Source organism: Schistocerca cancellata, chromosome 5 (assembly GCF_023864275.1).
Source record: "Schistocerca cancellata isolate TAMUIC-IGC-003103 chromosome 5, iqSchCanc2.1, whole genome shotgun sequence".
Taxonomy (NCBI): Eukaryota; Metazoa; Arthropoda; class Insecta; order Orthoptera; family Acrididae; genus Schistocerca; species Schistocerca cancellata.
In genome coordinates this window covers 364,548,223-364,561,294 of record NC_064630.1, presented here as the reverse complement: position 1 = coordinate 364,561,294, position 13,072 = coordinate 364,548,223, and the positions used below count along the sequence as shown (strand labels likewise).

General features: G+C 42.5%; 1 protein-coding gene across 1 annotated transcript in view; it reads left to right on the top strand.

Annotated features, from left to right (window-relative positions):
- LOC126187908 (facilitated trehalose transporter Tret1-like) overlaps positions 1-13,072 on the top strand; it is a 140,263-nt gene that overhangs the window by 42,184 nt on the left and 85,007 nt on the right. The window contains exon 3 of the mRNA XM_049929261.1: positions 1,387-1,788. Within this exon, the coding sequence (XP_049785218.1) occupies positions 1,387-1,788 (402 nt within the window). The remainder of the gene's footprint in view (positions 1-1,386; positions 1,789-13,072) is intronic.

Sequence of the window (13,072 nt, the reverse complement as noted above, 5' to 3'; positions counted from 1 at the left end):
TGGTATAAATCTAACCACATATAAGGAAAGTTTCTATTCAGAATTCAGATTGAAAACGCTAAGCCGGTCTTCTTTCGATTCTTAGTAACTATACGTTTTAATAAGTTCTAATATAGACTATCGAAAAAGGGAAACATTTAATGTACAGTAATGAAATTTCGGAAATAGATTCACCTAGGTAACATATTTAAGTGAATAAGATTCCAAGATCACACAGTAAACGCAGGAGAAGTCAGTGCAGATGTGAACTGATGGTACGGTAATAACCGGTGTAGCATTGCGTTGTACAGGTGCCGGATGGCAGATGTTGGGTGATGTTCCATGCCTATGGCACTTGGTGAATAAAGGAACAACTGATGTTGTTTGTGGACAATGCTGGAATTGTCGACTGATGATATTCAATATGTGCTCGGTTAGAGACCGATTTGGTGATCGAGAAGGCCAAGGAAACCAGCCAATACCCTATAGCGCACTTTGGGTTGCAACAGCGGCATCTGGGCGATTGTTATCCTGTTGGAAAATACCCCCTGGAATGGCAGCCCAACAGGTTGAATCATCGGACTGACGTACAATTTTGCAGTCAGGATGCGTGGGATAATCACGAGAATTCTGCTGCTGCCGTACGAAATCGCACCCCAGACCATGACTCCAGTGTGTCTGGCACGCAGCAGCCGAGGCAGAACCATCTTTCTTCAGAAAACACCCTGCCCTCCAGTGTGCTCTCACTTGACGCCACTGAAGTCGCAAATGGAGGTGTTCTGTGGCCGGTGGAATGTCTCGGAGCTGTCCTTGAAGTAACTGATTTGAAACAGTTCGTTGTGTCACTGTGGTGCCAACTGCTGCTCGTATTACTGCTGCAGATGCAGTACGAAGCTAAAGAACCATACGCTGAACACTATGGTCTTTCCTCTCGTTATGTGCCTCGTAGCCTGACAGAGCCCGGACTTCTTGTGACCGTACATTCTCTTGACAACCGCTGCCATAAATCATTTACAGTAGCTGCTTTCCTGCCATGTCTTTCTGCAGTATTGCAGAAGGAACACCCGCCCTATTACATGACATAGTTCAAAGATAGAGAGCTGTTGATAATGGCCTTAAAGGCATTCTTGATTAATGTCATCTCACTACGTCCAGTCTCAAAGATAATCACCGCTGGCGCTTGGATTTAAAGCAAACCTGATGTGCGTCCTCATAGTGGCGCTATTGTCACCTCTCTTAAATCTGAGCAGAAATCATGTTTCAGATGTAGCAAGATCTACCTATCCCGCAAAACTCCTTCTTGGTGTTGCGATTCTTTTTCCGTCAGCACCCCATTAGCTTGTTTTCTGCAGCTGTGCGCTTTGAGAAAATGAAGTGACGTGTGGAATGTTTTCTGTTTGTCTGCAGTTGGCTCCCGTTTACTTGGTTGAAATAGCCGAGGACCGCATCAGAGGGCTCTTGGTGTCACTGGGTACATTGATGCAGGGAGTGGGTTCCCTGCTGATCACCGTTATTGGGCCAAAAGTGTCTTTCTTCACGGTGACGGAAATCATGATGGTCTGGCCGGTCTTGTTTGTGGCGATCTTCTGGTGGATGCCGGAGAGTCCGTACTTCTTGTTGGCGAAGCATCGCAAGGACGAAGCGACCAAGGCGCTGATGAGGCTGCGCGGGAGGAGTTCGGAGAAGGAGGTGCAGGGCGAGCTGGAGGTCATCCAGAGGGGACTGGAGGAGCGCTCGCAAAACGAGATCAGCGCCGCAGACGCCTTCCGGGAGCTGCGGAGGAACGCCCGGTCGCGGAGGCTCTTCATGGTGAGTCATTGACGAGGCGGCTGCTGGCTGGAAAATACTTCAGTGTGTTTGGGGTTCACTTCCGAGGACACTCGTCTCTAATATACGCAGCGAATTTCTAGACAACATCAGTGTTAACATCTAGACGATTTCTTTGCCATTCACGCTCAGGTCTTTCGCAGAGTGTGCACAGAATGACTACCAGAACATTTCTCTACCGTTCCACTCCCTAATGGCACTCGGGGCCAATGAACACCAATTCGTACCACACTGCTGACTGTTAACAAAAAGGCGGACCATAAAGAAGAGCGTCTCACATACGTGAATAGCTCGAAGAGTTTTTAAGTAATCACCGTTGTGGCTACCATTAGGCAAGACTAGACGACCAAATTTTGCGGGCGGCGAAAGGAAGGGAAAGTGTCAATACCTTTCGACAGAAAACAACATCCACACCTCATCGGTATCCGAACGTGGATCCATCTCGTAAGAATGATCAGAGTCGAGTCACTTCGATCAGCGTGCCACCGGGGTGGCAAGTGAAAGTTGTAAATGTCCCAACAGAAAATGCAGACAAGACATATTTTATTTATTCAATCGCATAAAAGTGGATGCTCATGAAGATGAGGTTTGTTCCTCATTCTAAAAATGCTTCAATTAAAACAGAAACGAAATAACACCACGATTATCCAGACGACTTATTTGGATGCTTCGCAGTGTCTCCCATAAGTATACTGTAATTTCTAAGTTACGGGAAAAATGCCATATTAGGGTGCGCTGGTACATTCAGTTGAGTGATAGTTTAAAATGTTCTGTAAATTCTTCCTATTTCAAATACTTTAGAAAACTTCACAAACTGAGGATGAAATATAAGAAACGGATGGCATTTGTTGTCATCAATAGGTCTTAAAGAAATTGAGGACAAAGCCTGAAAACTGAGAACAGTTCCCAGAAAATAGGGACGCCTGGTCACCTTAGTTTAATAATGTTTAGAAGCAGTATCACACGAGAGGTGCATTGGTCTACCGTTGGATGTTTTTGGTGTTGGAGTGCGGGGCGGAGGCGATATTATTGGGGAGACCGATGATAATAAGAAAAGAGGGGCGTCATCCTTCAGTTCTGCCTAGGGCTGCAAAGCACCTACCAACGACCCTGTAAGTAACAGCACACATTACGTTGTGATGGACTGCAAGTGTTCTGCGGAGACAAGGTTTACGAAATTGTTAAGGCTCTCTTCTTTCTTGTTGACGATATTCCCGTGTTTTTGTATTTCTACAACTTCTCTGAACAAGAGGGTATGATAGCGCTTCTCTAAAGCCAGAACATCCGTGTCGTCGAATTTTATTACGTGGTCGGTCTCACTCAGCGAACGCTCTGCCACGGCCAATTTCTCCACCTCTCCCAACGTGCAATGTCGCTTATGTTCTTTGATCCTGGTGTTGATTGATCGTCCCGTCATTCCGACATAAACTTTTCCACATGTGTATGGTATGCGGTATATTCCCGACACTGCAAGTGGGTCCCTTTTCTCCTCTGCGATCTAAGACATACTTTGATCTTCCTTGTTGGTTCAAATTTACCATGGAAGTAGAAAAAGACAAAAAAACTACCATTTCTAGATGTGCTGAGCACAAGGGATGGTGAAAACCTAGGACATAGTGTGTACCGAAAACCGACACACACGGATCCATACCCACGCAAACTGTCAAACCACCTCCCGTGCCAGAAAAGAGACATGGTTAATAAGCTCGTAACGGGAGTAGAACGGAAATGTGAGCCGCTTCACCTCAGATGTGGAATGCAACACCTGGAAACTGTTTTGAGGAGCAATGGGTACTCCACAAATTATATTAGAAGTGTAATAGAGCCAAGCACCTGGCGAAGTAAGAACTCAGAAAAAGAAATGTGCATACGACCTTTCTGCCATACATTCCCAGAATGCCAGACAGAATCGGTCGTATCTTGCGCAAACACGTCATAAAGACGATTTTCAAACCAACAAGGAAGATCAAAGAATGTATTAGATCGGCAAAGGAGCAAACGGAACCATTTGCACTATCGGGAATATACCGCATACCATGCACTCCAGGAGGGCACCATGGAAGTGTGATAAGACTGCTCTTGTTTTCTGTATACATAAAAGACGTGCAGCAGTCTACGACTGTTTGCTAATGACACTATAATTTACGGCACAACTTCGTCCACAAGTGACTGTTGGACGGAATAGGATGACTTGGCCAGAACTTCTTTATAGAGTGATGAATGACAGCTTGCTTGAAGGGTGAAAAATGAAAACTTGTGGAGAAACTATCCTATAATGTTCAAATACAGTATTAGTGGGTGCTGTTTGATACTGTGGCATAGACAATATACAGCTTGGTCCATTGATAGTGACCAGGCCAAATATCTCACCAAATAAGCATCAAACGAAAAAACTACAAAGAACGAAACTCGTCTAACTTGAAGGGGGAAACTAGATGGCGCTATGGTTGACCCGCTAGATGGCACTGCATAGGTCAAACGGATATCAACTGCGTTTTTTATCAAATAGGAACTCCCATTTTTTATTAAATAATCGTGTAGTACCATCCGTTCGTCAAAAATTGTGAGCCGTATGTTTGTGACTATTACAGCGTCATCTATCACAAAGCGAAAAAAGTGGTCCAACTAAAACGTTCATATTTCTTTACGTACTACACGAATAAGTAATAAAATGGGGGGTCCTATTTAAAAAAAAAACGCAGTTGATATCCGTCTGACCCATGGCAACACCATCTAGCGGACCAACCATAGCGGCATCCGGTTTCCCCCTTCAAGCTAGACGAGTGTCGTTCTTTGTAGTTTTTTCGTTGGAGGCTTATTTTATGAGATATTTCGCCCGGTGACATTCAGTGGACCACCCTGTATATAGGTTGAACGCTGCAAAGGGAAATGAAATGTTATGAGCACGCGAGGTCGTTTGCAGACATGGCGAATGGCCAACTTCTGTCGATTTCGAGAATTCTAGGAAAACGTCGTTCGTCTTTATAGCAGATCGCTTACAGAACACTGGTGTGACCCTTTCTTGAGTACTGCTCGATTGTTTCGGATCTCCAGCAGGTTGGATTAAAGTAACACATCGAAACAATTAAGAGGCACGTTGCCAGATTACTCAGAAAATTCAGAATACCGGTTTTTGCGACGTAGTGTAGAACAACCCTACTGCCATCAAAATATATCCTGCGTAAGGGACACGAAGAAACGATTAGAGAAATCAAGATTCATACTGAAACGATGTGAAAAGTCGTTTTTCTCTCGCTCTCTTAGGGAGAGGGAGAGCAAAATAAATGACTGGCGGTAATACGACTTACCGTTGGCCATGCACCATATCGTGGCTTGTAGGGTATGTGTGTATGTGAAAGAAAAATCTTTCTTGTGCGCTTATTTTATCACGATAGTCATTTCTCCATATATAGGTGGAAGACAACGATATATTTGGCATTTGGCGTAGGAAGATGCTGAGTGAAATGTCGTCAAAGATCTCGCCGTAATGAACAATGCCATTGTTTTTATAATAACCACCCCACTCGTTTATTGTGTCCATAACACTCTCTCAAATATTTAGTAATATTATAAAACGAAGTGCCCTTCCTTCAACTTTTTCAACATACTCTGTCAGTCCGCAGCTCGTGGTCGTGCGGTAGCATTCTCGCTTCCCATGCCCGGGTTCCCGGGTTCGATTCCCGGCGGGGTCAGGGATTTTCTCTGCCTCGTGATGACTGGGTGTTGTGTGATGTCCTTAGGTTAGTTAGGTTTAAGTAGTTCTAAGTTCTAGGGGACTGATGACCATAGATGTTAAGTCCCATAGTGCTCAGAACCATTTGAACCATACTCTGTCAATTCTGTCTGGTAATAATCCCATTAGTCCAGAACAGACGTACAAACATAGTGTAGGCAGCCCTTCAGTACTTCTGTTGCATCTTGGTGTGTTCTCCCAGTACAACACAGTAGAACAACCTTCAAATTTATCTGATTTATCTTCTAACCAAAACAAAATAACGTAACTCTGCACATATAAAGATCACTCAGTGAGAGGTGAAAATGTAAACGTAAGTAAACTGAATGACTGACGTCAAATTCCGTCTAAGTCGACCACAAGCTGACGACATTTTCAAATAGGAAAAATTTAAAAAATAATATTGTTGTCTATTTTCTTTTTTCTGCACAATTACAGAGAACCAACACACGGTACTGTATTCTAAGTGTCACCTAGTGCCGGCCGTGGTGGCCGAGAGGTTCTACGCGCTTCAGTCCGGAACCTGCTACGGTCGCAGGTTCGAATCCTGCCTCGAGCATGGCTATGTGTGATGTCCTTAGGTTGGTTAGGTTTAATTAATTCTAAGTTCTAGGGGACCGATGACCTAAGATGTTAAGTACCATAGTGCTCAGAGCCATTTGAACCATTTGTCAGCTAGTAGCAGAAATATTTTACGTCCCTCACTGGCAAACTGTGTTAGTGTGTAGCCTCAGTGTACAAAATTAGATTTCCAGACCACATTACGCGATAAAATCATAAGTTGAGCGGAACTGCTAGCAGAAAGTAATCAGAGTCCTGGCTATTTATAAATTATTCAGAAGTCCACAGTGAACTCATGGGAAATAATGCTACGTGTTTCGAGTGACGAGCAAAAAAAAGTCTATCTCCCAAAACGTATGCGGCTGGAATACCGCTCAGGCTAGCAGAGATGTTGCCTCAATCAATCGTGTTTCCTACCATTAATTTTAAAATTTAATGCCCAACCTCACCTTTCTCTCGCGGAATGGAGGTAATGTGAGAGCACACACACTTTCGTGATCATGTTCCATGGAAATGAGGAAGAGAAGGAAGAGGACTACCCTGTCTGAACACGCCAGTTTTCAGACAAGATAAGAATGTGCATGCGCAGGCATTCACGCATGAGGTAAAAGAATTCGGGGAACCCATTCTGCACAACTTACATGAGGTTATGGTATAAAAGTCGGAAGACTCGCTTAGAGGCTTTTAGCCTACGTTGCGCAATCAGAGACGTCACCAGTGGAAGAAACACTATGCTTGCGAAATTGAATTCTGCTGCCGTAAATTACATAAATAGGAAGTTATAAGTTAATTTTGACGTTTCTAGTTGTTATGAATGATATTTTTAGTTCGAGTTTTGTAACGAATAATAGTGTAATATGAAATAAGGTAAAGACAGTGCAAAAAGTGTATTTTTCTTATTGCTCGTACAGTCTCACATCTAGGCCTAATTTTACAAGAATGGGAATAGTTGGCGATGTCGTGGTGTTAGCATTGGCACATTTATGGGTCGTTGCCTGCAGAGGCCCATCGTTGGGAGTGTTCGGTGCTTTGTGCATTCAGACACACTTGTACTTTGCCCAGCATTAAAGTCTGATGCTACTTTCGCCACAGTTCGCCGCCTGTCCTGCTTTACCACTCTTCCCAACCTACAACGTCCGACTTGGGTAATGAGGGGTGGTCGCCCAACCCCACGACGTCTGGACGTGGTTTCACCTTGGTTTGGTCGAGTGTTGAAGACTCACCACAGCGCTCCTCGACCACCCGACAAATCGCGCAGTTTCCGAAATGCTCGCGCCCAGCCTCAGATCGTACGCCTTCCCCATCCTACACGTGGGCAGCACGCTCACTGGTACTAAATGTACCGTCCTTGTGTCTGACCAGCAGTCATTTCTTGGCAGATGACGCAGCTACCGCCTGGACGGTTTTGCGTCAATAGTAGGTCGGTGGTCATAACTTTATGACTGATAAGTATCTGTACGTGTGGATCTGTTCCACTCATGGAAAATTCCCGTCGTGAGGTTTTCTTCTGGTAAAATCTTGATATCAGTATTTCTTTAATTTTCATGTAGAAATATTTTGCATGCTTGACAAGTGAATTTTGATGCATCATCTGACGACAAGGCAGCAAGTTTACCATCTACAGCAATGTAAAGATTTAAAATTATTTTAATGATTGGACGTGTTGCAATAAACTTTGTTGCATATTTTTTAATATACTTTATTTGTATTACTTCATTAATGACTATAGCTCTTTTCTGCATCGGATAGAGTACGTAATTTGGCAATATCTTCGGGTTGAACTTCCATTTGACACTGGTACATGTCAATAATATTTGCTTCTTTTTCCTTTCAAATACATGTACAAAGTAGACGATATGTACATTAACAGTAATTGTTTTGATCCTGCCTCTTGCAAAAAAAGTCAATGGTAGGACAAGCTACAATCTAACTATTAACTTGATTTTCACTGTTCTAACTGGACAATTGTGTGAAGGTGTACTATCAGTGGATGCTTCCTTTGACTTAAGAAACTTTACTTATACGCCCTTGCAGTACTAGCCGTGCTCTACCTTTGTTTTCACTACATCAGTTACAATATTTTGGCCATCGATGTTACGAAATCATTTGCGTGAAGAGAAGTCGGTCACTGCATCCTTCTCCCATAGGAAATCAAAACGAAAACTGCATTCTACAACTAACCCACTTACTATTGCGAATGGGCATTATGTAAATTGACTTCTTGTTTCAACTTCCACCAGTGTTTCTATGTTGTCATTTCGTGACTTAACCCCAGTAGCTCCAATAATCTTACAAATTTGTACAGGAAACAGAGGTACTTTTGTGACCTCATGAATGTTACAAAATACGTTGGATGAAATAACATTTAGCGTGTCATCCATGTCTAAAACAATTCTAGTTGGGACTTTCCCTACGATAACACGGATAGTAGCTTGAACAATCTCTTCCCTATGATCATAGTATTTGTAATTCTCTCATGTCTATCTCATCATTACAGCATAATAGATGTATGGGTTACTTACGTTGTCTAGAGATACAAGTTTATTTTGTGAATTATTTTACGTGGACAGGTATAAAGGTCTACTCGAACAACGTAATTCATTTTATGATAAAAAGAGACTTTCATACTGTGTAAGCTTAAAATATTGATAACTCTGGAAACATCGCTTTAAAATATTTTCTTTTATATCGTGTTCTTTTGTCTCTTCTTTTGTCTCTTTGCCTCTTTGCTGTTCTTCTCCTACACTTTATTTGTACAGATGGTTATAATCAAGTAAGTTGATTTAGATAATAGTATTTATCATCAAACACATTTATTGCATATTAACCATTGAATTTCCTAACACTAATGGTAAATTGTAAATGAGCGGATGGCATCGTTGGCCAGGGGGCCCAAACCGGGGAAGTTCGGCCGCCAATTGCAAGTCTTATTTCAGTCGACGCCACACTGGGCGACTTGCGCTCCGGTGATGAGGATGAAATGATAGTGAGGACAACACAACACCCAGTCCCCGAGCTGAGAAAATCTCCGACCCGGCCGGAAACCGAACCCGGGCCCGCTTGCGTGGGAGACGAGCACGTTAGCGCCCAGCAAAGCAGGCGGATACACTAATGGTATATGTGCACCTTTAACAGTCCATCCTTTTGAAGTGTCAGTGAGTTTGTTTCGTTATCAGAACTAACTAGCTTGGGTGACATCTGCTTATCTACCATTACGTCTGTCTCATCAAGACAACTAATGTGATGTGTGTGAAATCTTATGGGAGTAAACTGCTAAGGTCATCAGTCCCTAACTTACCCACTACTTAACCTAAATTATCCTAAGGACAAACACACACGCCCATGCCCGAGGGAGGACTCGAACCTCCGCCGGGATCATCCGCACAGTTCATGACTGCAGCACCTGAGACCGCTCGGCTAATCCCGCGTGGCAACACAGCTAATAATTACAGTGATTATGTAGAAACAGCTTGTTTCTGTAATCATAACGTCCGATGCAACTGTCCAAATAACATTGGAACGCGTCAGATATTTAAAATTCATGGTCACAGGTCGATTAACCAAGACATCTACTTCTAAAACGCAATATTTCTTGTTTTTCATTTTAACGCTCGATCTGGACCGTCAATGGAACATTTCCTTACAACTGCATCCACACTACCTCATGGCCAACGTTTCAAGGAACAATGCAGTTAAACTTAATCGTTTGTATGCAATGCTGTGGGATGGGTATCTTCCAGCTTAATAATAGTTACGACACGACTCTGGGTCCACAGACCGGTTTCCAAAGTATGGTTTTGTACTGGAGTTTCTTGCACGTTGTGATTACTGTGCGTGGTTGTTTGATTGCATTATTCAGTTTCGGGATTCTACCGATTGTTGTTGTTGTTATAAAATGTACGTGAATTCCCAAGGGACCAAACTGCTGTGGTCATCGGTCATTAGACGCACACACTACTTAACTATGTTAAGAACAACACACACCCATGCCCGAGGGAGGACTCGAACCTCCTACGAAGGGGCAGCGGAAGCAGGAGGCTTGCAACCGCGCGGCCAATCCGCGCGGCGTTGTTGTTATAGTTTGACCACTACCCATTGCTATTACCATAGTAACCAAGATGATACCTGTTACAATTTCTTCTCTTTTTATTAAAATTTTTGGACAGTGAGCAATCTGCTGCACATTGCACATCGGTGGTGATCCCAGGTGTGTCATACAATTTACCTCATTGTCTCTTACTCCACTATGATTGTATGTTTGTACGAGTGACAGAGAGGACTGTACTGTGTCATTATTGTGACTGTTATTCAGTTACGAATCTTAATGTATAAGGCCAAGTGAGTCTAATAGAGACAGGAAATGTTTGTGATTGTTATCTGGCACATGGAGTGATTTCTTCCATAGGTCCATGGAAATTTTGGTTTTGGTATTGGCAGAACATCCCTATATGATCTGGGTTCCTTCTAATAACGTCTTACTCGAGTACTTCTCAAAATACTTGCGTACGCTTCCTTACCTACTGTTCAAGGGTTCAGTATTAAAGACCTCCTTATGGTAACTTTCTTGAACACAACCGCGCCAGTCTTTCGGTAAGAACACACATCTACATCTACATGGCTGCTCTGCAAATCATACATAACTGCCTGGATTAGTGTTCATGGGACCACCTTCACGCTAATTGTCTGTTATTCCAGGCTCAAACAGCACTCGGAAAAATAACATTTATATATTTCTCTAATGCCCCTTATTTTATTATGACAATCGTTTCTTCTTGAGTAGACCGGCGTCAACAACACAAATTCGCATTCGGAGGAGAAATTTGGTGATTGAAATTTCGTCAGAACATCCAGCCGCAGCGAAAACCGCCTTTGCCTTAATGATTTCCACCTCAATTCCTGTACAATGTCTATAACACCCTCTCTTCTATTTCTTGATGCTATAAAACGTGCTGCCCTTCTTTGAACTTTCTCGTTGTACTCCGTCAATCCCATCTGGTAAAGACCCCACAAAGCGCAGCAGTACTCAAAAACAGGACAGACGAGTATAATGTAGGCAGTCTCTTTAGTAGATCTGTGTCATCTCCTAATTGTTCTGCCAACAAAACGCACTCTTTGGCCGCCTTGTCCACAACATTTTCTTTCCAACTGAAGTTGTTGAAAATTCCAGAAGGCTGTGTTTACTAACTCTGCCTTAGCGTCAGTGTCATCGATAGTATCTACCTTGCTATCGTGCAAAGAAGGCACCGACAGTGTCTTTCCGCTTGCATACTTTACAAACGAATAGAATCTCTTTGGATTTTCTGTCAGGTTTTAAGACAAAATTTCATTATGGAAACTATTATAAGCATCTTTCATTGAAACCCTTGCTAAATTTCGAGCTTCTGTGAAAGATCGCCAATCTCGGGAATTTTGTGTTCGTTTAAATTTGGTATGCTGTTTACGTCGTTTCTGCAACAGTGTTGTGACCTGTTTTGTGTACCATGGTGAATCAGCTCCGTTGTCTGTTAATTTATTTTGTATAAATCTTTCAATTGCTGTCCGTGTTACTTCTTTGAATTGAACCATTTCTGGTCTGTACTTACATTGTTAGTTTGCAGGGAGTGGTCATTGTCTGCTTTTTTGAATACGTATACACATACATATATATCATTTTTGGTGGCGTTGGGAATTACGGTATTCAGTCTCGCTACGACAATCCTGTGTTCACTATCCCTTTATCCGTTTTGATGCCCGTACTTAGCTCAGGATTATATGCTGCTAAGTGGTAATGTGTGTTTACATGACAGTTTACTGTTCGAGCGGGCTCATAACTAAATGCTTGAAATAATTTTCAGGGAATGTGTTTCGCACAATTTCAGATGATGTTTAATCGTACCTCCGGATTTAAACACGTTCTCCGACATGTATATGTAAATCGAAGTCACCATCAACTATACTTGTATGAGTCAGATATGTCTTTGAAACCAGATTCAAGTTTTCTTTGAAGCTTTTAGGGATTCCATGTTCTGAGTTGGGAGGTTGGTACAAGGATCCAATTATTATTTTATTCCGGTCACCGAGAATGGCCTCTATCCATACTAGCTTAGAAGGACGATCTACTTCAATTTCGGTACAAGATAAACTATTCGTAACAGAAACAAACACGTCACCGAACACTGTTAGTCCTTGACAAACTTACCTCCGGCTTTAGTAAGCTTTCAGTGCTTATAACGAATTCAACATCAGTGCTTTTTATTAACGTTTGAAGCTCTGATACTTTCTCATCACAGCTACGACAATTTGCAATTGTTATACCGATGATTTCTGTATCTACTTTCTTCCTGTGTTTGGCTTGCGCCCTCTGAGACTGAAGTCCTTTTTGTGTTTCCTCAATACCTTCTAACCCAAAAATCCTCCCAATCCACGCCGCACAGCGCTTGCTAACCGTGTGGCCGCCACCTGCGTGTAATGGACTCCTTACCTATGACAATGAACACGAAACTCCACCACCTACGGCGCAGGTTGAGGAGTCTGCAGCTTACAACCGCAGAAACGTCTGAGCCTCTGATTCAGTCTCTCCACTCGAGTTTGTACCCGAGGTCCGCAACTGGTCCTGTCGATTTTGCTGCAGAAGTTGAGCCTCTTGCTCATCAATAAAATTAGTCATCTCATTATTTAGCTTACGAACATATTTTTTTATTTGTACTTGTTCGTCAGACAACTGTTTTATTGCGTGAGGAATGATGTGATCCGCAGATTTCAATGTTGTGATTGCAGTGGCTACTGTACTTTCTGTGATGTCAACATTTGACACATAGGTTGACATAGCATTTTGTTGTAACATTAAAACTGATTTATTGGATCTTACTTTCGTTAGCTTATTTAACATCTCATTAGTAATTCATCATTTTTTTGACGAAATTTGACATGAAAATTAAGTTAACAAGCGACTTGACAGCTCATTTTACGTTTGTTGAAAACATATCTTTAATA